The sequence below is a fragment of the Aureobasidium namibiae genome (genome assembly GCF_000721765.1).
Source record: "Aureobasidium namibiae CBS 147.97 unplaced genomic scaffold scaffold_23, whole genome shotgun sequence".
Classification (NCBI taxonomy): domain Eukaryota; kingdom Fungi; phylum Ascomycota; class Dothideomycetes; order Dothideales; family Saccotheciaceae; genus Aureobasidium; species Aureobasidium namibiae.
In genome coordinates this window covers 108688-130251 of record NW_013581186.1, presented here as the reverse complement: position 1 = coordinate 130251, position 21564 = coordinate 108688, and the positions used below count along the sequence as shown (strand labels likewise).

General features: G+C 52.2%; 8 protein-coding genes across 8 annotated transcripts; 4 read left to right on the top strand and 4 right to left on the bottom strand.

Moving 5' to 3' along the window:
* Nucleotides 1–720: 720 nt before the first annotated feature.
* M436DRAFT_76515 (uncharacterized protein) lies at nucleotides 721–2371 on the top strand (the record flags this gene model as incomplete). Its single annotated transcript, XM_013567750.1, has 3 exons — nucleotides 721–771; nucleotides 892–1534; nucleotides 1587–2371. 3 exons carry the CDS (start codon nucleotides 721–723, stop codon nucleotides 2369–2371), a joined length of 1479 nt encoding a protein of 492 aa, XP_013423204.1.
* Nucleotides 2372–2871: 500 nt separating this feature from the next.
* M436DRAFT_57070 (class I glutamine amidotransferase-like protein) lies at nucleotides 2872–3867 on the top strand (the record flags this gene model as incomplete). Its single annotated transcript, XM_013567665.1, has 3 exons — nucleotides 2872–3106; nucleotides 3280–3509; nucleotides 3580–3867. 3 exons carry the CDS (start codon nucleotides 2872–2874, stop codon nucleotides 3865–3867), a joined length of 753 nt encoding a protein of 250 aa, XP_013423119.1.
* Nucleotides 3868–4419: 552 nt separating this feature from the next.
* M436DRAFT_57351 (uncharacterized protein) lies at nucleotides 4420–8289 on the bottom strand (the record flags this gene model as incomplete). The annotated part of the gene is made up of 2 exons (XM_013567715.1): nucleotides 4420–7635; nucleotides 7705–8289. 2 exons carry the CDS (start codon nucleotides 8287–8289, stop codon nucleotides 4420–4422), a joined length of 3801 nt encoding a protein of 1266 aa, XP_013423169.1.
* Nucleotides 8290–9377: 1088 nt separating this feature from the next.
* Nucleotides 9378–11096, top strand: M436DRAFT_57135 (ERG8, Phosphomevalonate kinase; the record flags this gene model as incomplete). The annotated part of the gene is made up of 2 exons (XM_013567682.1): nucleotides 9378–9640; nucleotides 9998–11096. The coding sequence occupies 2 exons, from the start codon at nucleotides 9378–9380 to the stop codon at nucleotides 11094–11096; spliced, it is 1362 nt and encodes a 453-aa protein (XP_013423136.1).
* Nucleotides 11097–11723: 627 nt separating this feature from the next.
* Nucleotides 11724–12538, top strand: M436DRAFT_29307 (uncharacterized protein; the record flags this gene model as incomplete). Its single annotated transcript, XM_013567655.1, has 3 exons — nucleotides 11724–12168; nucleotides 12224–12307; nucleotides 12366–12538. Coding segments are annotated over 3 exons (702 nt in total), but the record flags the coding sequence as incomplete, so codon positions are not given.
* Nucleotides 12539–13418: 880 nt separating this feature from the next.
* Nucleotides 13419–14020, bottom strand: M436DRAFT_67648 (proteasome maturation factor UMP1; the record flags this gene model as incomplete). Its single annotated transcript, XM_013567732.1, has 3 exons — nucleotides 13419–13486; nucleotides 13569–13956; nucleotides 14018–14020. 3 exons carry the CDS (start codon nucleotides 14018–14020, stop codon nucleotides 13419–13421), a joined length of 459 nt encoding a protein of 152 aa, XP_013423186.1.
* A 566-nt stretch (nucleotides 14021–14586) lies between these two features.
* On the bottom strand, nucleotides 14587–17985 carry M436DRAFT_57310 (uncharacterized protein; the record flags this gene model as incomplete). Its single annotated transcript, XM_013567710.1, has 1 exon — nucleotides 14587–17985. The coding sequence occupies one exon, from the start codon at nucleotides 17983–17985 to the stop codon at nucleotides 14587–14589; it is 3399 nt and encodes a 1132-aa protein (XP_013423164.1).
* A 1055-nt stretch (nucleotides 17986–19040) lies between these two features.
* Nucleotides 19041–21375, bottom strand: M436DRAFT_76508 (DNA repair exonuclease; the record flags this gene model as incomplete). The annotated part of the gene is made up of 3 exons (XM_013567749.1): nucleotides 19041–19124; nucleotides 19176–21310; nucleotides 21360–21375. The coding sequence occupies 3 exons, from the start codon at nucleotides 21373–21375 to the stop codon at nucleotides 19041–19043; spliced, it is 2235 nt and encodes a 744-aa protein (XP_013423203.1).
* Nucleotides 21376–21564: the final 189 nt, after the last annotated feature.

The following is a 21564-nucleotide window of genomic DNA, read 5'->3' as shown; positions in this document are numbered from 1 at the left end:
CGCCTGCGCCGACAGGATGTGAGGACAAAAGATCATCCAACTAGCTAGGCGGTGACGAGCTTGTGCACCCATCCATTTGCCAGGACTCAGCGAAGCGCCAACTCGAATGCAACCACATGCACGACTACGGGTCGGTCGCATCAACCCAGGAAAACGTGCATTCTCGCACAGGCGCCGCATGGAAACCTCCAGTGTATGGTATGGGCCGAGATGCTGCTAGGGCCCATTGATTTTTTCTCCTCTATTCTTAGCAGAGACGGAACGACCTTTTCCAAGTGAGCGGCACGCGAAGGATAGCGGTAGCATGTATAATGATGGGCCATAGTCCCTCTCTTCCCTCCGACTGGCTCATTGGATGTGCTCTTCTTTCCTTGCCTTTAAAAGCAGGCCCAAACCATGCTGTGTGTAGCCGTGGAATGACGTGCCTCGCGCCTATCAAATAATCCACCGTCGTCCTTTCGTTAAGCCGACTTTATTTTCTTCTTTCTTCGTCCTATCTGTGGCCGGCCGCGATCTTGAAAGACTGGATCTCTCAAAAGAGAAAATCGCCATCCTAAACATTCTCGCGCCTTCCTATCGAGTCAAACGACAATACAAACCCTGGCACCCGAATAATTATTCACGACATCCGCCCATCTATTTATCCTAAATTTCTTCCTTTCCTCTCTGATCACTCGCTTCCACCCTTTCTGTTTCAAAGCTTGAACGAACGTCTCCAAGATGGGCAAAGTGTTCTTCGTCGGTTGGGCGCTATGGGAGAAGATGACCTTTGTATGTGCTACGAACATCAATGCTGAGCTTTGACTAACATGTGATAGGTTCTCGCCTGCCTCATTGTACGTGGTATCACGCTTCTGACTGACTAGCAAAAATTGCTCACACAAATCACAGGTCCTCACTATCCTTGCCGGCTGTCTCAAGCTGTGGTATACACACCGCAAACTGCGTCAATATGAAAAGGCTGGTCCTCAGCCAATCAACCGTGAGAAGAGTATCATCCGCAGCTTGAGTATGCGCAAAGGTCCGAAAAAGCAGAAGCAAAAGCAAAAAGAAAAGGCCGGCAAAGAGGCCATGGTCCAGAAGAAACGTCTGATGGACGACGGACCAAGTATCCCCTTTGGTATCCGAGCAATCGAAAGCGGTATCGAAGTTGACGGAGTGTGGATCTCTCGCAACAACACACCAGCTGCGAGTATACGTGAGCCTTCTTCAAGCTCTTTGTCAGCTTACAGAGCCATTTCACAACAGAGCCGACAAGGCTCGATGACTGATGTCGGCATGACTCTCACGAACAATGGCACAGAGACCTCGCCGATCGCCTCTTCGTCGAGAGAACCAAGTCAGACGCTGTCTATGGATCGCTCCATATCCGGTGGTAGCATTGGAAGTAATCCACCATCTTCTCCTGAGCCTGCTGCTTCGGCCTCTCGCCGCTACCCGCCACACTCGTATCAGAGATACGAAGGCAGTAGCTCCAAGCACTTCCGCAATGCTCATACTCTTGAGACTAGAGTTCCTACTGGCATGCCGACCGGTACGTAGCACGTCCCTAGATCTGTGAACTCAATGCTGATAGTAATCCATAGATCCTGCCAGAGTCGTGAGCTATCATAGCTCTTCCTCGGGCTCATCGAGAGGTGGCAGCAGTGGAAGCAACGAACTGCCAGCGTCATATCTAGATTTTGCAAGACCACCTCCTATCCACTCACGCGGTAACCCAGCCTTTGACGATGCCCTTCAAACTCACCGTATGTCGCAAGTAGCCGAGACAGGACGTCTGGTACCTAGAAGTCGCCGCACTGGCACCTCAGGCGACTGGTCTTCATCACCTATGGCCACAGGCGAAGTCCACAATTTTTCTCTTCCGCGCTCACAAACGCCTCCACCGCCTGGATCGTCCAGCTCTCACAACACACTTACTCCTTTCACTACTCCTGTGTCAGAGAAGCACCCCGAGGTCGATTTCCCCGAGCCAAAGACACCTGCGTCGGAGTCCAAGTCCCGTCGAGGCTCAGGAGTCTCGTACACACGCCCAGATCCGACTGTGCTACGCGCAGTGAACTCTGGCTTCGCCGTACTCAAACCAGGAACACTGGAAGCAGAAGCTGCAGCCAAAGAATCAGGACAGGGCAGCCAGCACGCGCGAGCGCGGTCCGCAAGTTTCGACAGCACCGAGAGACGCCAAAGCCGCAAGCTGCAAAAGAAGCGTCGACCCAGCAACAGCTCGCGCGAGTCTCAGTCGAGTTTCGATGCTGGCTCTGACCTCGAGCGTGGTGATGTCAAGTACAGCTTTGACCAGCACCCACCTTCAGATCGCGACATTGAACGTGGCTCGCAGATCGAAGCATCGGGTTCGAAGTACAAGTTTTGAGGAGATGTTAGCGTAGGGAAGATGTACAGTATGTCCCTACGAATCTATGGGCTGGAATGCATTTGCTGTTTACAAAAGAATACATGGGAAGGAAAAAAGCTCGATCAGTCGTCTCATGTACAAGGACAATAATGAAACCAGAGTGATAAGATTTTGCTCCTGACCAACTTGTCGTCTTTGCTTTGGAAAGAGAGCTTTTTGTTCGTGAGTGTCATAGTCAAATGTGACGGATGGTCTCTGATGCCTTCGCGATGCCAACACACTCCAAAGATAAGGATTCGCGACGTCGGAGAGTGGATCACCAATCGTGCATTGGCCACTACCACGACGACATACTACCCGACCTATGAGCAATCGCAACACCCACGCCCTTTGAGAGACAAACACATCGGGATCCTTTGAATCACCTCACCTACGAAACTCCATTGACCTCCCCTCCCACTCTCTCCCTGCATCTCACAAACCACACCATAGCACAAACAACAACGACAACAAAAACAATGCCTACCCTCCGCATAGCCATCCTCGAATGCGATACACCGCTCGACAAAGTCCTCGACAAATACGGCAGCTATGGCGACATCTTCACTGCACTGCTGCAACAAGCCAGTGCGGAAGTAACTGCCGAGGGTGCCGAGGAAGTAAAGGTGGAATGTACAAACTACGACGTCGTCAGCAAGCAAGAATATCCCGAAGATTTGAGCAAGGTAGATGCGATCCTGATGACTGGAAGCAGTAAGTATTTTTCTGAAAACTTTGAATCGTTTGCGTTTCTTGAGGGAAGATTGTGGAAATCGTTCTTTCAAAAGAGATAGAGGAAACACGAGAAAAAGAGAAGGCCCTATGTTATTGCCAATCGAAGTAAGAAAAGAAAGCCATAACTAACTCTTTTCCTCTTTTCCTTACAGAACACAATTCCTTCGACAACGACCCTTGGATCCTCAAACTCGTCGACTTCACAAAGAAGATTCTGGATACTCAATCCCGCATCCGCGTCCTGGGTATCTGTTTCGGCCATCAGATCGTGGGCCGTGCTCTGGGCGCCAAAGTCGCCAGAGGCAATCAAGGCTGGGAAGTCAGCGTGACACCCCTCGAACTCACTTCTGTGGGTAAACAAGTCTTTGGCGTGGAGAGTCTGGTGCGTGTCAAACTAACTCCCCTGCTTTACCTTTCCCACTGTGGCACGACTGACTCCCAAAAAAAAACAGAGCATACACCAAATGCACCAAGACATGGTCTACACCTACCCCTCCGACATCTTACCCCTAGCCCACACAACCCGCTGCGAGAACCAAGGCATGTACGCCAAAAACCGCTTAATCACCGTTCAAGGACATCCAGAATTCAATGCGGAAATGGTAACGCATATCTTGGGTGCTAGACACGATGCCGGTGTGTTCAAAGATGAGATTTATGAAGACGGAATCAAGAGAGTCGAAGAAACGCATGGTGGTGAGGTTATCGCGAGGGCGTTTGTGAGATTTTTGTTGGATTGAGGGTTTGAGCAGAGCGGGGGAGGAAGAGGTTAAGGCAGGGAGAGCTTAAAGGGAGTAGCATGAAATTTTGCATATCGTTGCGTTCGGAGTGTTCGATACCAGTCAGATAGAACGCAGTCACTCGCGATGGCAGAGAGGAAGATACAGTCAAGTTAGAAAGAATCTTTCTTTTGGATTATGCTCGTGGAAGAGCACGCCCCAGATCTAACCACATACCCAAATTCTTTCAGAGTGTATGGCATCAACGACCCAGCAGAGAGGAGATGTATATAGAAGAATAAAAACAACAAAACGCATGAAGAGGGGCAAAGACACTTTTCTGTCCGCCTTTACTCTTCGGATATCTTGTACAAATGCCAGCACCGCAAGAAACTCAATAGCCACCCACCCACGCATCCCAGACGCCATGCTTTGAGCGCACAAAACCACAGACGCCATCCCATACCATCCCATATTCGTGTTCCTCGTAAATGTTTCGCTCCAAAAAGACGCAAAAGGGAAAAATTTTTGAAGTGAAAGATTTGCAGAGGTGTATTGAGAGAACATCAGACTTTATTGTCTGCCACCACTGATGAGCTCGACAATCTTGTTGGCAACAGCAGCAGGGTATCCTCTACTGAGCGCCTCGCCAACAGCGGCTTGCGCACCCTCGCGGTCCTCGACAGCAAGGTGAGCACGAACCATAGCCTCGTATGTGCTAGGCTCGCGGTCGGCAAAGTTGACACGGTCAAAGGCTTGGCGAGCACGCACAATGTCCTTCTCCAGTGCCCAACCGTGAATCAGTGCGTTGGCGATGTAAGGAGTCATCTCGACTCTACGAGACGCCATGTGAGCGAGCAAAGGCTCGGCATCAGCGACTTGACGGTTTGCAACAAGAGACTCAAACATGGCTTGATATACACAAGGCTGAAGCTTGACGGTTGAATCCGAGGCAATGGTGTCGAAGAGAGCACGAGCACCAGCCATATCTTGTTGTACGCAGCCCTTGGCGTGGATGAGAGCAGCATAGTGAACAGCCTCGGGCTTCTCGCCTGCAGCACGCATCTCTGCGAGAACAGTCTCTGCTCCAGCCATGTTTAGAGGCTCAAGAGTGGCATGGGTGTCAATGAGAAGCTTGTAAGTGTGCATGGTAGGCTGAATACCCTTAGCACGCATGCGCTCGTAGTAGCTTAGCACCTTGCTGCGGTCGCGCTTGGTAGTCAAGAAGTACTGCATCAAGCTGTGGTAAGGTGCAGGACGAGGCTTGTAGTTGGCACAGGCCTCCATTTCCTCAAAGATCTCCTCAGCGAACTTCTCGTCACTGACACGGCAAAGAGCATTGACGATAGTCCCATAGGTGACAGAGGTAGGACGAATACCGAGGTTGCGCATCTCAGCAAAGTAGAACAGACAGTCATCGATTCTACGGGCCTTGCCAAGCTTGCCGATCAATGCGTTGTAGAGGAAGGAGGTAGGCTCGACACCCTCAGCCTTGGCACGCAAGAATATTCTGACTGCTTCGGTGGCTTCGTCAAAGGTCTTGGTGTTCTCCTTGAGAGTGGTGATGTACAGGCCGTAGGTGTTGGCAGAAGGAGAAGCTCCCATGTCAAGCAAGTCTTGGTGGTACTGAGCAGCAAGGTCGCGACGACCTACATTGAGGCAGGCCGAGAGCATGGAATCAAGGATCGAGACCCATCCAAATCTGACTACGCGGTACTGAGGAAGGAAAGGAACATCCTGCTTGGCCATCTCGAGGATGTCGCGGCAGAGGTTGAATTGGTTCTCCTTAGCGGCAGCTGTGATCAGCTTTGCGTAAGCAAAGAATCTTGGGACGCGACCAGCACGGCGGACGTTGCGGAACTTGGCCAGAGCCTCGTTGAGGTAGGCTGCGGACTTTCCGTGAGGCTTTTCGAGAAGATCAGTGATGGCCACTGAGGCCTTGTTGTCAGTGCGGCCGGCGTAAGGGTCAAACGCATCATCGAAAACAGGCGAGACAGGTGCCGGAGGAGGTTGGGCGAAAGGGTTGAAGTTAACAACGGGCGGGTAGACGGGAGAAGGAAGAACAGGGTAGCGGTAGTTGTTCCAGAGACGGCTGAGATCGCTACGGTCCAGGTTGATCAAAGTCTTCTCGATCAAGTTTTCGGTAGAGACATCGGGAAGAATGGTGCGAGAGACGATGTTTTCGAGGAGACAAGCGAATCTGGCATCGCCAGCGATTCCAGGGGCGGACTCATCTAGGATCATGCGTGATTGGATCTTGGTCAACAGACCAATGTCACCAGGGTTGAGCTGCGAGATTTCCTGAGGACCAAAGGAAGCAACGAGATGCTCGGCCATGGGGTCGACAAGAGCACCGTTGTCAACCATCATGCGCAGGAGCTCGATGCTAGCACCGATCTCAAGCTTGCGGTTGTTGCTCAGTGCAAAGTCGCCAAGAACCTCGATGACTTCTTCAACCTTTTCAGCAATGTCTTGATTTGCAGATGCCGAACTCTGAGTGGCTCTGATACGACTCAACATGTAGCGGGTTTGTGCGAGCCCGCGGGTTGCAGCACCAACGCCGATGAGAGCAAGAGCGCGAATAGTGGTTGGCTCAATGAAGGAAGGATTAGCCATGGAGTTCTCAAGTACACGCCAGTAGGGTTCAGAAGCGTCGAGGTTTGCATTGCGAATGTGCATCGCAAGCATGGCCATGGCAGAGGGAGCGAGGTCCGCACCCATCGAAGCCAGAGCGTTGAACGCCTTGGTGCTCTCGGTCGAGTTGTTGACATCAGCGGCAGCAATGGCAATCTTGTTGAGAGCGTGGACGGAAGCGGCGCTTGAGATGTTAGCGAGAATGGCAGAAGCTTCCTTGTAGTTGCCAGCTTGAAGCGAGAGAGGAAGGAACGACTCGACGTGAACAGTGTCACGGAGTGCTTGACGCTTGAAGGCGTTGGGCTCCTGGGACTCAATCACACCCAGGAACTTCTGACCACCGGCTGCGTGTTGACAAGCAGCATATGCCTTGATCAAGGAAGAGTAAACAGCTTCATCCATTCTGGACATGCTGTTCAGACCAGCATCGTTCTCCATGGCCAATTTCTTGTAGTGGTCGTAGCAGTCCACGGCGTTGCGCAAGTCTCCTGCAGACGAGAACGCGTTGATCATGGCCGGGAAGATGTTTGCGAAGGGAACGATGTTTTTGTCAGACATGTGTTCGAACAGACGCGTCATATCAGAAACACGCCCTTGCATGGCACATGCGTGAATCAGGAGACCATAAGATGTGGTTGAGATGTTGACCTTTGTTGATGCCGAGTTGAATGTAGTCAAGGCGATGCTCAAGGATTCATCCTCTGCAAAAATGGCATATTCCAGCGCATCTGAATGGAAGAGGAAGCTGTCCTCGGCCTCCATACCACCGTAACGCTTGCGCTTCTCTTCAAGAACTTTCTTGGTGGCCGAAGCTTCCAGAGCTCTGCTTGCCAGAACATCGATGAGGGCAGCATAAGTCTCTGCATCCGGGACCACTCTACGGCGGAGCATGTCCGAGTAAACTTCCAAAGCCTTGGGAACCTTTTGGTGTCTACCAATGGTAAGCTCGATAGCCGAAGTCATCAGAGCACGGTAAGCTGAAGCAGGGGGTTGCTTGACACCAGCATATAGCATAGACTCGAAGGTACTAGGAATGCGTGAGTACTGCTTGTCGCGGAGCATCGATTCCAGTTCCTGTGTGTACGCATCGACCTCGGAGATGAGGGCGGCATTGGTGTGGTCGTGAGCAAGACCAGAAAGCTCTTCGTGGACATCCTGAGTTGCTGTGATGGTCTTCTCAGAGACAACGTCTTCCTCAATCGCCGCGCCAACGGATGCCTCCACTTCCTGCTTGGTCTTGCTGATCTCCTCGGCAATTGCTTCATTCACCTGAGCGAATGCGAGAGCGGCAGCCTCTTGATTGTCGATGGCCTTGTCAAAATTGTCGACGGCGCTGGTAGTGTATGCGCGCTTCAGGCTTCCTCGTTGCGGCGAATCTTCCAGGCTCTCATCCACCTCTTCAATTGCGCTGCTCTCCTGAACATCGTCCAGCTCCTTGCTCTCAGCGGCTCCTGTGCCAGGGTATCCGATCAATTTCTGGAACTGGAACTGCTGCCATTCGCGAAGGTCGCCGTTCTTGTGGTGCTTGTGCCATGCCTCGTAGTACTGAGCTAGACCATCGTTGTGGTTGTTGTCCTGGCGGGCTGCCTGAGTGCTAGCGTGTGTAGGCACATGTTGAACTTGAGATGTGCTAGTGTTTCCGCCAATGCGATGGATCCAGTTGCTCGCGAGAGGTGTAACACCGGTATTCTGAGAAGCGTAGGAAGACTGAGAAGCGGCGACGACAGTCTGGGCGTATCCGTGGGTGAAAGATTTGAATGCTGTACCAGCAAGACGAGAGATTCCGACAGTAGGCTTAACGAACACCATCGAGTCGGTGGTTGAGGCCCCTCAAGTTGGAAATGTGAGACTGGACAGATGATTAGAAACTTGCGATTGAGTCATGCTATGGCAAACAGCGAATACAATCGCAAAACGAAGCGTGGAGGTACGCGACTTGAGATATAGGTACATACCAAGTGGTTCTCAAAAAGAAGTTATTACACGTTCATCTGGCGATGAGTGGATCGGCAGAAGATACGCGAGAACGTGCGAAAAAGGTACAAGAATACCTTGGTGGTGTAATATGTGACAAAGGTCACGAAAGAGAAGCCGGAAGATAGAATGAAACGATTGCACCAAAACGCAAGCGCGAAAGAAGATCTGATAAAGCGAGAATCAAGAAGCTAAGTGAATGACTGGTTTTGCCCGGCGAAAATGTTCAGGCAACAGAATTATGGATGGATGACGGTTACGGATGGATTGTGGGAGCTTGTCGCGTCCATGGACTTGATCCACGAATTTGGGTCGGGGTCGGACACTCGGAGGAACTTTGGTTGCCGGTAAATGGCAGTACTCAGATGTTTCGGAGACCTAATACGGTAGACGGCGTTTCCAAATCCACTCTACTCGTGGCCAATACGAATATCTTACGCTGAGCACTGCTCGATAGCCCGCCTTACAGGACTGCGCCGTCAAATCGGCCACTAGCATATTCTCCCGCAGCTCCCGTCAAACGGTCAAAGGAAACTCTCGGAGCCGACAACGTACCGCAGACCCCCGACAACTCGATTCTTCTCACGACGAGAAGCTTCCAAAACGACCACTTCAGCCCGGCTCTTCACCGTCAATTCCCTCTTTACTGGTCTGCTGACTGCTGTCCTCTCCGGTCTTATTGAATCGAGCCGTGGACTCTCCGCAGCCAAAGTAAGATTGCAGTACTGCCCATCCTGCTGTGGTGCAGCATTCAGGAGGGACAAGGATTTCTGACATCGTAACCCTGAGCGGAACAAGAGGGGTCGCCTAATTGCGCGCTGTCCTGGTCTTGTTGTCTAGCTACTTTTGCTTCTGTTCAGCCATCTTTTCCCTCCAAGGACGATCCGCATCATATCGTTCACCCTGCATCCTTCGAAACGACCATGAGTTCAAGTGCTGTCGCTGTGTCTGCGCCTGGCAAGGTCTTGTTAGCTGGCGGTTATCTCGTGCTCGACAGAAATTACAATGGCCTTGTGTTTGGTCTGGATGCTCGTATCCACGTCTCTGTGAAGCCCTTTGCCTCGGGTTCAGGGGTCACCTTTTCTGAGATTACAGTCAAATCACCTCAATTCCAAAATGCTGTCTGGGAATATGGCTACCGATTGGCCGCCGAGGATGGAGGTGTCAAAGTGACTCAATTGAGAGTGTAAGTGGTGAAATTCTTTTTCCTTCGTCATCAATTGCAATACAGCGAAGACTGCATGAACGAGAGTATCGTACGGAAGTCTTGTTCACCGGCTTGCCGCACTCTGAGAAACCTGACAGATGTGCGCCGGCAAGGTGTCCATCCGAGGTCACATATCAACATGGGGTCTGCCTCGTATCGTGTGGGCTGTTTCCAATTGAAAGCTCGCGAAGATTCGGGCTCATATGCTAGCCGCGTATTCCGCTAAGTCCGAGAAGACCTCCGGCATGCCCGCAGCAGTCTCTCGAACAGCACTCTTGCGTGGAATGACCTTTGAAGTCTTGAGAGGATACAACTCTAACACACGTGATCTTCTAGTAACGCTGACCTAAAACTGAACCGCAATCCATTCGTCGAAACAGCTTTGGCTTATGCTCTGAGCTACATTTCCAGTGTTGGGTCATCCAACATCTCGCCTTCATCAATCACCATCCTGGCAGACAATGACTACTACTCAACTTCTTCGGCATCATTGACAGGTGCAAGATTCCACAACTTCGGCGTGCCTCTCTCGGAAGCAAACAAGACTGGACTGGGATCCTCGGCTGCTCTGGTGACTGCATTCACAGCTGCTGTACTCAGCTACTACCTACCTCAGGATGTCTTTGACGTGACCACGGAAGCTGGCAAGCGTAAGCTACACAACTTGGCACAGGCAGCTCATTGTGCTGCCCAAGGTAAAGTAGGGTCTGGATTCGATGTGGCTTCTGCAGTCTACGGTAGCTGTCTGTACCGAAGGTTCTCGCCAGCAATACTATCAGCACACGGAGAACCGGGCGCACCAGGATTTGGCAAACAGCTCGTGGACATTGTTAACGAAAGCGGAGCTAATGGCAAATGGGACACTGAGATTGTCAAAGACCAGGTCAAGGTACCTAATGGAATCAGGCTTGTCATGTGCGACGTCAGCTGTGGCAGCCAGACACCTGGTATGGTCAAGCAGGTGCTCGCATGGAGAAAGGATACTGGAGCAGAGGGCGAGAAAGTGTGGGAAGGGTTGCAGAATGTCAATGAGGGATTGGCACAAGAGCTGGTCCAATTGGCAGAGAGCGGATCCAAGGACTACTCGGAGCTCAGGCGACGCATTCAGGCAATCAGACAAGGTATCCGCGAGATGAGTAAGCAAAGCGGAGTGCCGATCGAGCCACCAGCGCAGACGGAACTACTGGATGCATGCAGCAAGGTCGAAGGCGTGGTTGGCGGAGTAGTGCCCGGAGCAGGAGGCTATGATGCAATTGCTCTGCTGATTGAGGATCGGGAAGAGGTGGTAGAGAAGTTGAGAGAGGTGTTGTCTGGGTGGAAGCTGTCGGGTGAGGCCGATGGCAGTATGGGCAAGGTCAGCATGCTGGGAGTGAAGCAGGAGATGTCGGGAGTTAGAGTGGAGCAGGGCGGCGAGTATGCGGAGTGGAGCGAGTAGAAGGGCTAAAAAGTGGAGACCAGGACACGAGTGGGCATCACATGCTGAGACGGAGAGGAACAGATGTACTGTGAGATGTAACGTATGGAAAAGCAGTCATTGTAACTAGAGGTCTTGTTGTGGGTCAAGAGAGGCTTCAGAAGGATGATTTGAATTGACAGCGGAGTAACGGGTAATAGAGTTTTTGGGCGAATGGAGCAGTTGGGGGAGAGTTTGGCTCGAGTCTGGGGTTGCGGTGGTGCTTGCTCATCAGGTGCGTCGTTGTCGTTGTTGTCGTCGTCGCCGCAATCGTCGCAATCGTCGCACTTGTCGCTCTCTCCTCGACATCGCCGCTTTATTCTCCCCACCGGTCTGTAGCGCATAAGCAGTAGTAGCCTACACTCGTTTCCCTGCTGTCCGCCTGCAACGTCGTCTTCGCCTCCCAAGGCCGCCTCTTGTCTCGGGACCCTTGCCTTGGCCTGGTTCAACCGCCAAATCGTCGAGTCCGCACCCTCACCCACGCCCATCTTTCTGTACATAACCACAAGGAACGACCCTGTAAAAACAAGACAAATCATGGACTCGACTTCGGATACGCATGCGACAGCCACGTCGCTGCCTTTGGCCACCACTACCACTCAACCCATCCAAGCACGAGCATCAACAGAAACACAACAACCCGACTTCTTCACTGCTGCCACGACCTCATATTCGGAGCCTCCCCAGATCACAGACCGTCCTCAAGAGCAATCACAACCACGTTTCGTATCCGAGGGTACCGACCCTCTGCCGCCGACACCACTCGACATGCCTGCTCCCGCCCTTCTTCGCTCCGAGACTGCTGAGCCCATAGGTCCTTCGACCGATCTGCCCACTCCCATGCCTCAGACGCCAGGCTTCGGAACTCCCAGCGGTCCCGTCATCACTATAAATTTGCTGCTGAGTAGCACCGGCACGCGCCATCCCTACCGCATAGATCAGAAGTATCTAGCCAAGCGAAATGTTACGGCCGAGAATGAGAGTGGTGCCTTTGATCCCTTTGTCATCAGCGTCTACACTCTGAAGGAATTGATCTGGCGGGACTGGAGAGAGGGTGAGTGCTAGCAGATTTTGGCCTGGCCTCGGACTTTTGTCTAACAAGCTCCTAGAATGGGAACCCAAGCCCTCATCTCCCGCAGCGATCCGCTTGATCCACTTTGGTCGCTTCCTAGACGACAAATTGCCCTTGAAAGGTACACTCACCTGAAACTTCCAGTCGTGGTCCTTGGCAGCTAACAACAAGCAAAACAGAATGCCGATTTAGTGACTCGGCCCCCAACGTTGTACACATGAGCGTCAAGCCTCAAGAAGTCATCGACGACGAAGAGAATGCAAAATCATCAAAACGCAAATCCAGCGGCGGTGGTGCCAGACCCGCCCGTGGCGATGGCGACGAGCCAACCGCTGGTTGCCGATGCATCATCCAGTGATTTCCACTCTGTTCTCCTCCATCGATTCTCGTTTTCTTCTTCTTCGTTCTCTCTGATACCCCTCCACCATCACCGAATCTCTCCCTCCTTTCTTTAGCCGCTCCATACGCTCTCGAACCCCCGCCTTCTTGTAATTCACATTTGTCTTTTTTTTTCTCCTCTTCGTCTAGCCATGTACATTCGGGCGATCCTTCTCATCACAAACGGTGCAAAAGGAGACCGAACTCTTTCACATATTTGGGTCTGGAAGGTGTGGGAAACATAAGCAAAAAGGAGGGAGGTGAATCTGGTCTTTTGTTTCCTCAAAACATATACATCGTCTTCTTTTCTTTCTTTCTTCTCTGTTCATCTTTTGATTTGATCGTGTTGCATGTCGGAGTCGAAAGCATCTGTTTTTCCTATTGCACATCTTTTTCTTTCCCACGAATATTGTACAGGAGAATATCAGGAAATCGCAGCTTTCTTATTGATGAATCCCTCGAGATCGATGTGCTGCTGCTGCTGCTGAAATCATTGGCAAAAGACATACACGACTATATAAACTCTGCAAGAATTGAGCTCATGAGGAGTTAAAAGAAGCGCTGCATCAGCCTACAAGCGCGTGCTGTTTTCGGATAGATGCGTTTCATTGATTTTCGTTAAAGGTGATGCTTGTTTGATGCCGATGCTCTTTGCTCTTGTTTCTTGTTTCGTGCCCTCTTCAGCTTCGCAAGTTTGTCGTCGACAGGGAGCAAACGGCGGTTTATGTTGTACAGTAAAACATAAGTCCATTTGGATCATGCGCGTCTTGTCTTCCCCAAAACATTGACATCTCCCATCTCTCGAATCCGTCTCGGCTGTCGGCGGTGGCGAGAATCTGCGAAAGAGCAATCCTCTACCAGTTCATCTTGAGTCTGTTCTCCATCTCCGAGTGGAAGTCGGGCGCATTCTGAGTCTCGTTGCCTGGTTTCCACATCGTTAGCCCTTTTGCATTTCCTCTTTTTGCCTCCATCTTCTGCCCCAGTCCCCTCTTCAAAAAACTCACCATTAAACACATCCTCCCAATCAACGCTCGCGTCCCTTCCACTCAACACCTCCTCATGCACACCCTCGCCCTTGAAGCCCAGGACCCTAGGCCTCCACTCGCCCTCCTGACAAATCTTGACTTCCATCGCGCGACGAATGGGCTCGGCGACTCCAAACTCGCGGCGCAGCATGTTCATCTTAAGTGCATCTTGGGTGGAGCGCCAGCTGGAAAGGCGAGACTCCAGAGGGTGTGAGGAGGCGACTGCTGAGAAGGCGGGCGAGGCGTTGTGGGGTGTGTTGAGGGATTGGTTGGAGCGCAGGGTGTCGTGGACGCCGGGGGCCGAGGGGGCCGAGGGTGCAAGGGCGGTTTGCTGGGCGTGGCCGGCGTGAGGGACGATGCGGAGGGACTGTTAGTGGGAGCGAGTGTGGTTAGCTGTATGCACTGTTTGGCGGATGACTGTGACGCACCATGATGGTTGTGATGAGTCTGTATGTGAGAGCTAAGTCGGTAGATGAAGGCCGGGTGGTTGATTTGGCGTGAGATGAAGAGTGGGTGCGATAGAGTCGATACAGGAGATGGCGTGGATTGCTTGGACGATGATGATTGATGGTCGCAGCTGTCCGCCGGTAGGCAGCTCTCCGCCCGCGCACGGTCCATCAACCATGATGATGCTCATACAGCTTTCACTTCTTCCACTCTTGAGATGTCACAACACATCGAATTGCACAAGTGCATCATCCTTGCAAGGAAAAGAAGTCATGCATTCGTCTGAATATATCGGAGTCAATCATACTCTGCTTATCCTCCAACAGTCCCAATCTATTTGTCTGCTTCTTTTGTGTATGCTGTCAGTTATAAAACTCGATCAAAAACATGCCTGTAGTTAACCCTGCTTGTGCCAATTGGGCTCCGGAGTCCGTCCATATCATACCAAGTAACATGCTCACTGCAATCTCTCCCTCGTAGCAATCAACACTGATGCCAAGCTATAATGTACCAATCCATCGGCCATGTCCAAAACGTCTGCAACGCCGAATCAGGGACGACCACCTTGCTTCTGCTCACCTTCGCGACCGCCAGTCTCGGTGAACCTCTTTGTCCAAACGTCTCTCCAGCGGCGCTTCTCCTGAGGGCTGCTGGGCTCGCTCTCCTGCTCATCTCTGCTGTCGCTGCGAACCTTGATTCCAGCTCTGCCAGCAATCTGTGCGAACTTGACCTTGGCTGGGGAGCCTTTGGGAGCCGACCTCTTGCCAGGCGATGACGATGGGCTGCCTGTCTTGTTGTCGACTGTCATGGATTCTTCGGTGAATCTAGCCGACATGCCAGGCTGCTTCTCGGGCAATGCTCCTGACATTGTGTCATGGGTCGTCATGCCTGTGTTGCCAGACAATGGAGTCAGCGGCCGTCTGTCTGCAAGAGTGTTGGCACCTGTTCTCGTACCGTCGTACTGCGCAAAGTAGCCTGTGGCCAGTCCGGCAACTTGTGCGATCGAAGAGCCCGACTTCCACTCGAGCTGAGAGCTCATGACGCGATGAGCTGGGTAGTTGCGCTGGTAGTGGGCTGTTGGGGACCCACCAGTCGTTTGCACTTGTGCAGAAGTAGCACGGCGGTCTTGAGGCACGTGGACTCTCTGGCGATCCATCATGACACCAGTCGTCTGGATGGAAGGCATGCCAGTGCGGTTGTGCTCAGTCGAAGTATCGGCGCCTGACATCTGACATTGCATGACCGAAGAGGTGCGTACAGGCAACACTGTCTCGCGGTTGCGTACAGACGCGAGGACAGCATCGGAGTCGGCAGCCGTGGGTGCTTGATGAGTCTTTGCCCAGCTTCCGAGATGCAAAGCAGCCATCTCGTTGACACAAGGACCGTTTGGGTCTGGAGTGAGGATAGCATTCTCGTTCTGAGCCGAGAAGATGGCGTCCTTGAGAGTGTTCATAGATGTGGCGTTGATGTGGGCAGCAGAAGCAGCACGCTGTGAGACGACTTTTTTCTGTTCTGCTGGAAGATAAGGCTTGATGATGACTGGAGCTGCATGGGCTGGCTTTGGAGCCTTGGGCTGAGATGGAGCAGTGGTTGGCTGAGCTGACTGAAGCAGACCAGCACAGTATCCATCAAGCCAAAAGCTGTTCTTCTCAAGACCCACAGGCAAGCGAGCCTGACCAGCCTTGAAGCCAGCCAGGTAAGTGGCCTCCTCAAGGCTCAGATGCTCCTTCGAAGAAAGGGCAGGCTTGGCTTGCTGCAACTGAGTGTGGGAAGATGAGCCGATGGCAGGAGAAGGAAGCTCAGATCCTAGTGTGGTGACTTCGCTGACAGACTTGTAACTCAAAGGGTAGTCTGAACGACGATTCTTCGGACTCACGTTCATCTGGGAGCGGTTCTGGACTGGATCCTTGCTGTGGAGTTCCGGAGTGCATGACTGGTCAGTTGGTTGATCACACATGGTTGGTGGCATCGTGACACTAGCAACCGGTGCAAAGTTCCACCCTGTCAACTGGTTCTCCTTGTCTGGAGTGATCGGGTGCTCACTGGATGTCGAAGCACGTTCTGCCATCTTGCTGCGGCTTGCGTTGCCATCATGAACGACAGGATAGGCATCCTTTCTCATCGAATGGTCGCGAGGGTTGTTGGGAAAGAAGTCGGCAGTAGCATAGCTCGATGATGATGACTCGTAACGAAGCTTGCGCTGAGAACCACCGGAGTTCAGGTTGCTAGTGGAGACGTTGGCTGACTCGGTGACCCAGGCGTTGTGTTGTCTGACGGCCTCAGCGAGAGCAGGCGACGGAGACACAGGACGAGCTGGCATGATCTTGGATGCAGGTGTCGACTTGCCGGCGGGCTGGTAGCTGGGGCTCATGGGGTTGAGTGCCGACTTCTGACTCGACTCTGACTTGTTCTCTGGATCCTTGATCTGCAAAGCGTGGCTCTTGCGTGGAGACTCTGGCTGGGACGTGGCAGCAGTCTCTGCCGGTCTGCGGTTGCTTGGTCCGGTCTCGTGCACCGCGTTGGCGTGTGGAGCAGATGGGCTGCCGCTGGAGAAGGCCTGAGGATCCATGTGCGCTGCATTGGGAATGAAGTTGCCAAACGCATCGACAGGAGGCATACCCATCATGTTGAACATTGGTGGTATTGGGCCGAACATGCCTGGGTACGGAGCCATGGAACCAGGATAGCCAGGAGGTGGGCCGTAGTAGCCGAGTCCATGAGGCATGGGAGCGCTCTGAAAGGGAGGCATGTTGTGAGTATCCGAGCCAATACCGTCGAAGGTCCAATCGTGCATGGGTCCTGCTGGTCCCATTATGGCTGCTGGTCCGTAAGGTGGCATACTGAACTGTGGCTGCAGTGGCTGAGCAACAGGTTGAGGCGAGTGGTCGGTCGACGACTTTGCTTCACGCAGAGACTTGAGGCTGACGCGAATCGAGTTCATGCGGCTGACGAGATCACGACGTGTCTGAACGAGCTGGGCGTATGCTTTGGCTCCCATTGAGCTGCGTTGCAAGACTTCAACCTTGTCAAGGTCCTTGGACTCCTGTTCCAGCTTGGCGTACTGCTTTTCCAGAGCTTGGATCTGCACGTTGACATTGATGACTGGCTGCTTGACGGTTGTTTGTTTGGCTGCTGGACCAGTAGGAGGAGCCTTGTCGAAGCTTTGGTTGGGCTGCTGCTGTCTGATAGCGTTGTCGAACGGCGTAGCGCCAGAAGCGTCTTGCTTCTCGCCGGCAGGGAAACCAGTGCTGCCTGTCAGGTTGGGAGCGGCGATGTAGAGCTGAGGAATGCCATCGATGTCATCGACGGGTAGAAACTTGCCATCGACCATCTGACAAAGTCTGCCGTCCGGGTCTTGGGCCACGAAGCCATTGGGCAAGCCAACCCTCTGCATGGGAATGCCACCAGGAGGAGCCGGGAAGTTGGGGCCAAACTTGATGAGCATGCCGTTCTTCTTGATGGCGCTGTATCCGTAGCGAGGGCTGCACAGAGGAGACTGGTCACTGGGAACGATGCGTCCGCCAGCGGTAACGCGAAGTCCAGGAGGAGAGCCATGATCCTCAAGAATCTGCTCAGCCTTGCGCTTCTTCAGTGACGGAGTTGGAGATGGACGGTAACGGTTGGAAGCCAGACCAGGGCGCAGGTTCTGGTTGTTGGGGTCGATCTCTGTCAGAACAGGTGCGCTGGATTGACGTGGCTCCGTTGGATGGGGAGGAGGGTGCAATGTGTCCGATATGGCGAGAGAACGAGATGAGCGCGCAGCAAAAGAGCGTGCGTTACGGACAACATGGTCTGCAAGATCGTCTGTTAGCCAATCTGGTCTAATAAAGCGACTTTCTTCAGCAGGTGATGGCGTGTCGGCCACCAAAAGACTCGCAAATCTCTCGTGATGAGAAAAGGAAGGATTGGATGATGAGCTTGTCTTCTGTGGTGTATTGAAAGAATGCATGGTAATGAACGTATAAAGATGGCTAAGTGAATGAATGGATACATGGAAAGACAACAAACAAGGACCGAATGTTGTTGATGGTGATGAGGATGGAACGGGGTGATGGGCGATGATGGACAACAACAAAGCCAAGAGTCGAAGCCAGAAGCCTGGAAGGGGATTAACATACCTTTGATAGCTCCGTCCTGAGCTCTGGCTCCAATCTGGATGGCTGTCTCGTCCGAGGCTGAGTGGCGAAGGGCCAAGAGTTGTTCTGCTGAGTATGCCTTGCGGGCGATGTTGGTATGGGCCATTGACATCAAACAATACTTGATGATGAAGGAAACGCTGGAGATATGGGTGGAAAGAAGAGAGGCGCTCTCGAGCTGCTGTGGAGTAAATGTCAGCTTTGATGCAATGCAGAACAGCAGGGTTTGGGTGTGGTGATGAGCGTACAGGCGATGGATTGGTATGGGATTGGTATCGGAGGTGTATTATTGCTTCGCAGCAGTTGTATTATGTGATCCAAGAAGAGCGGTGGTGGAATGGTGGTGTCGTAAGACCAAATGAGTGTGAGTGTGATGGAAGAAGGGTGCTGATGGGAGAGGGTGTCGTGTGAGATGCAGGACCAAGAGTCAGGGGAACAACGAGCAAGAAGCCTGGAGCCTGGGCGTTCTTTCCATCACTGTGGTTGCCATTTGAGATGAGGATTCGACGTAAAAGAACAATGCATTTCCCGGATTGGGTTATTGGCTCCTTCTCTCCTGTATACTTACCCCAGATGTTTCGACAGCAACCTCGACGATCACTTCTGCAAGCCACAACATCGGTTCTGGGAAATAGCAGAGTCCTGTCGCTTCCCCTTCAATGCTTGTAAAAAGCTAAAATTGTGTCAGAGCAAAATCATCACCCCAGCCATACCCCATCAAACTCCATACGCTATGCTTTTGTAATTTCGATATCAATGCCCCCATCTCGATGCTTTTGTGAACATGCACGTTTGGTTTTTTTGCCGAAGCCTACTTTCCAGTTGAAGTCGGACCGTTTGAAACTCCCGGAACGATGGTGTCTAAATCTCAAAACTTGCGACGTGCTGCAGAACGGGATGCTGTTGGAGGAGGTTCAAAAGCATCATCGTCGTCAGATATCTCGTCCTCGCTCTGTGAACTTATTAGCATTTCGTTGCAAATTGACTGAAAGATATAACCTACAGGTCCTGCAGTTTTGCGTCCTGCACGAGCTGCGGTATTACGTGGTTGCGATGGTGCAGGTGTTTGAGAGAAACTCAGTGTTGTCTGTCTGCCTGTAGGGGCCTTTGCTGTGCTACGAACTGGTGCCTTGCGCTTTGGTGGTGAAGCAGCACGCTTAGCAATCGACTTGGCTGCAGCCTTTGCAGGCGCTCTCTTCTTGGGCGCTGGCTTGACGAAGAGGTTGTCGTCATCGTCATCATCCTCATCGTCGTTCGCGTCGGGAACTTCTTCCTCGTCATCGTCGAGCATAATAACGTCGTCCTCTTCGTCGTCTGACTCTTCTTCAATAGGTGCCTTCCTCGCGCGAGTTGTGGTCTTCTTGGCAGGTGCTGCTTTCTTGGCTGCAGCAGCTGTCTTGCGTGTGGTTCCGGCGGCCTTGCCTCCTCTGCCTCGAGTAGCTTTGGGCTTTGGTTGAGCAGCTTCTTCGTCGTCTTCGACCTCTTCCTCACTACGGATCAGTGCACCAGGCTGCTCAGCCCACTCTCCATCAAGATCAGAGTCCCAATTGGCTGGCTTGGGCTTCAACTTGTCTGTTCTGGGAGCGCGCTTTAGCGTGCCCTGTGCCCACGACTCCTCCAATTGAGTCTTGATCCCATGCATGGCTTCCGTTATGTCCTCATCTTCGACACTTGCACCAGCCAACAGATGCTTCAACTGACTTGCAAGACTCTCATTCACAAAGGCCTCCATAGCGTGCTTGTCGTCCTTGTTGACAAACTGACTAACGGCATCGCCGAAAGAGTTTTGAGGAAGCACTGTAAGAGATTGGGCTGTGAGAAACTCCTTGACGAGCTTCTCTACCTTTACAGTGTCGATGGTGAGCTGTTGCAGGACAGCTTCCTCGGGCATGTCAGGTTGCTCCTTCTTTCTGCTGGTGCCAGTTTTCTTGCGATGGAATTGAACCACATCGTTGACATTTGCCACCTTTTTCAAGAAACGGTTTGAGAAGCGTTGGGGGTTCTCACAATCAAAGCGCCCTCCTTCAGGAGCAGTGTATTCAACGCGAAGGCGAATCAGAGGCAAATCGGGCGCCTGATGATCATCATTATCCCCTTCCTGGGCTTCACGCGAGGCTTGACGAGCTTCTCGGATCATGTCTTCCACAACGGTTGTAAGGTAGCGGGTAATTTCTGCGCGATTGTCGTCCTTCATCGCGATTTTTCTCATGTGGGCGTCGTCCATGAGAGAAATTTCCCTCATCACGAAAGGTCGAACAGTCTTCAGGCGGATAGGCTCACACTTGAACTCTTTGCCTGTGATACTGAGGATTGCGACATGCTTTGGTACAGCCTCGCCTGGCATGAGGGAAGTGGCGACCGATGAACCAGGCTGCATGACATGAAAGGTTTGCTCGGGATTGTAACGAGGATTGATCAGACATTCATGTTCATGGCCCCAGATAACCAGGTCCATGAAAGCCGGGAGGAAATTCTCGGGAAGATAGCCGGTCTCGGTGTACGCGTGGTGATTTTGATGCACGCTCATGAGGTTGAACCAATCACCTGTCTGTGTGCCAGGTTGGTAGAACTTGACTTTCCGATCTCTGAAGGTGCGGAACATGCGCTCGTCACGGACGTTGCTCATACCGTAAAGGGCGAGCTTGGTTCGACCTTTTTGTAGTAACACAGGCTTGATGACGATGTTGTCAGACTCGGGCGTGCGGCCGTAGTAGTTGACCATGCCAGCCATTTGCAACAGATCCAGCGATGCCAGATGACCATCTCCAGTTGGGTCGTCATGGTTTCCGTGGATTGAGAAGACTGGGATGGCGACATTGATATCAGGATCTTCGTAGTTGACGTGGTTGAAAGCACCCTGAAAGGCTTCCGAGGCATCGCTGAGCATCTCAAGCTCACATGGTTTCTCGCCGAAACAGTTCTTGCGTAGAGATGACATGACATGATACATGGCCTTGCGAGATGGTTTGTTGTCGTGAAACAGATCGCCAGCCAGTAAGACCATATCGACATCTCGCTCTCGTGCCAATGTCATGATCTCGTCGAAAGTGTTCCAGGAATCATCTCCTCGCTCTGGATCGCGTTCTCCGTATCCGACATGGTTATCGGTTGATACCATGATACGGATAGTATCCGCCGCTACGAACTTTTCAGCGGATATCTTCTCGTCCATCTGACTTGATCTTACCAGAATTGGCAGGCATGTTGAAGTTAGGTAGCCTTTTATGTGTGATGGTGTGGGAGTTGTAGTGGGTGAAGGTGGAGAACAAAACGAGTAGTAAAGATCCAGCCTTTGGGTAAGCAGAGAAGACAAAACACCTTTCACACCTCTAGTAGAACTCCCTTCTCGTCCCTTCGCCAGCAATTGAAGGCAAACACCGATTGCTGCCTTG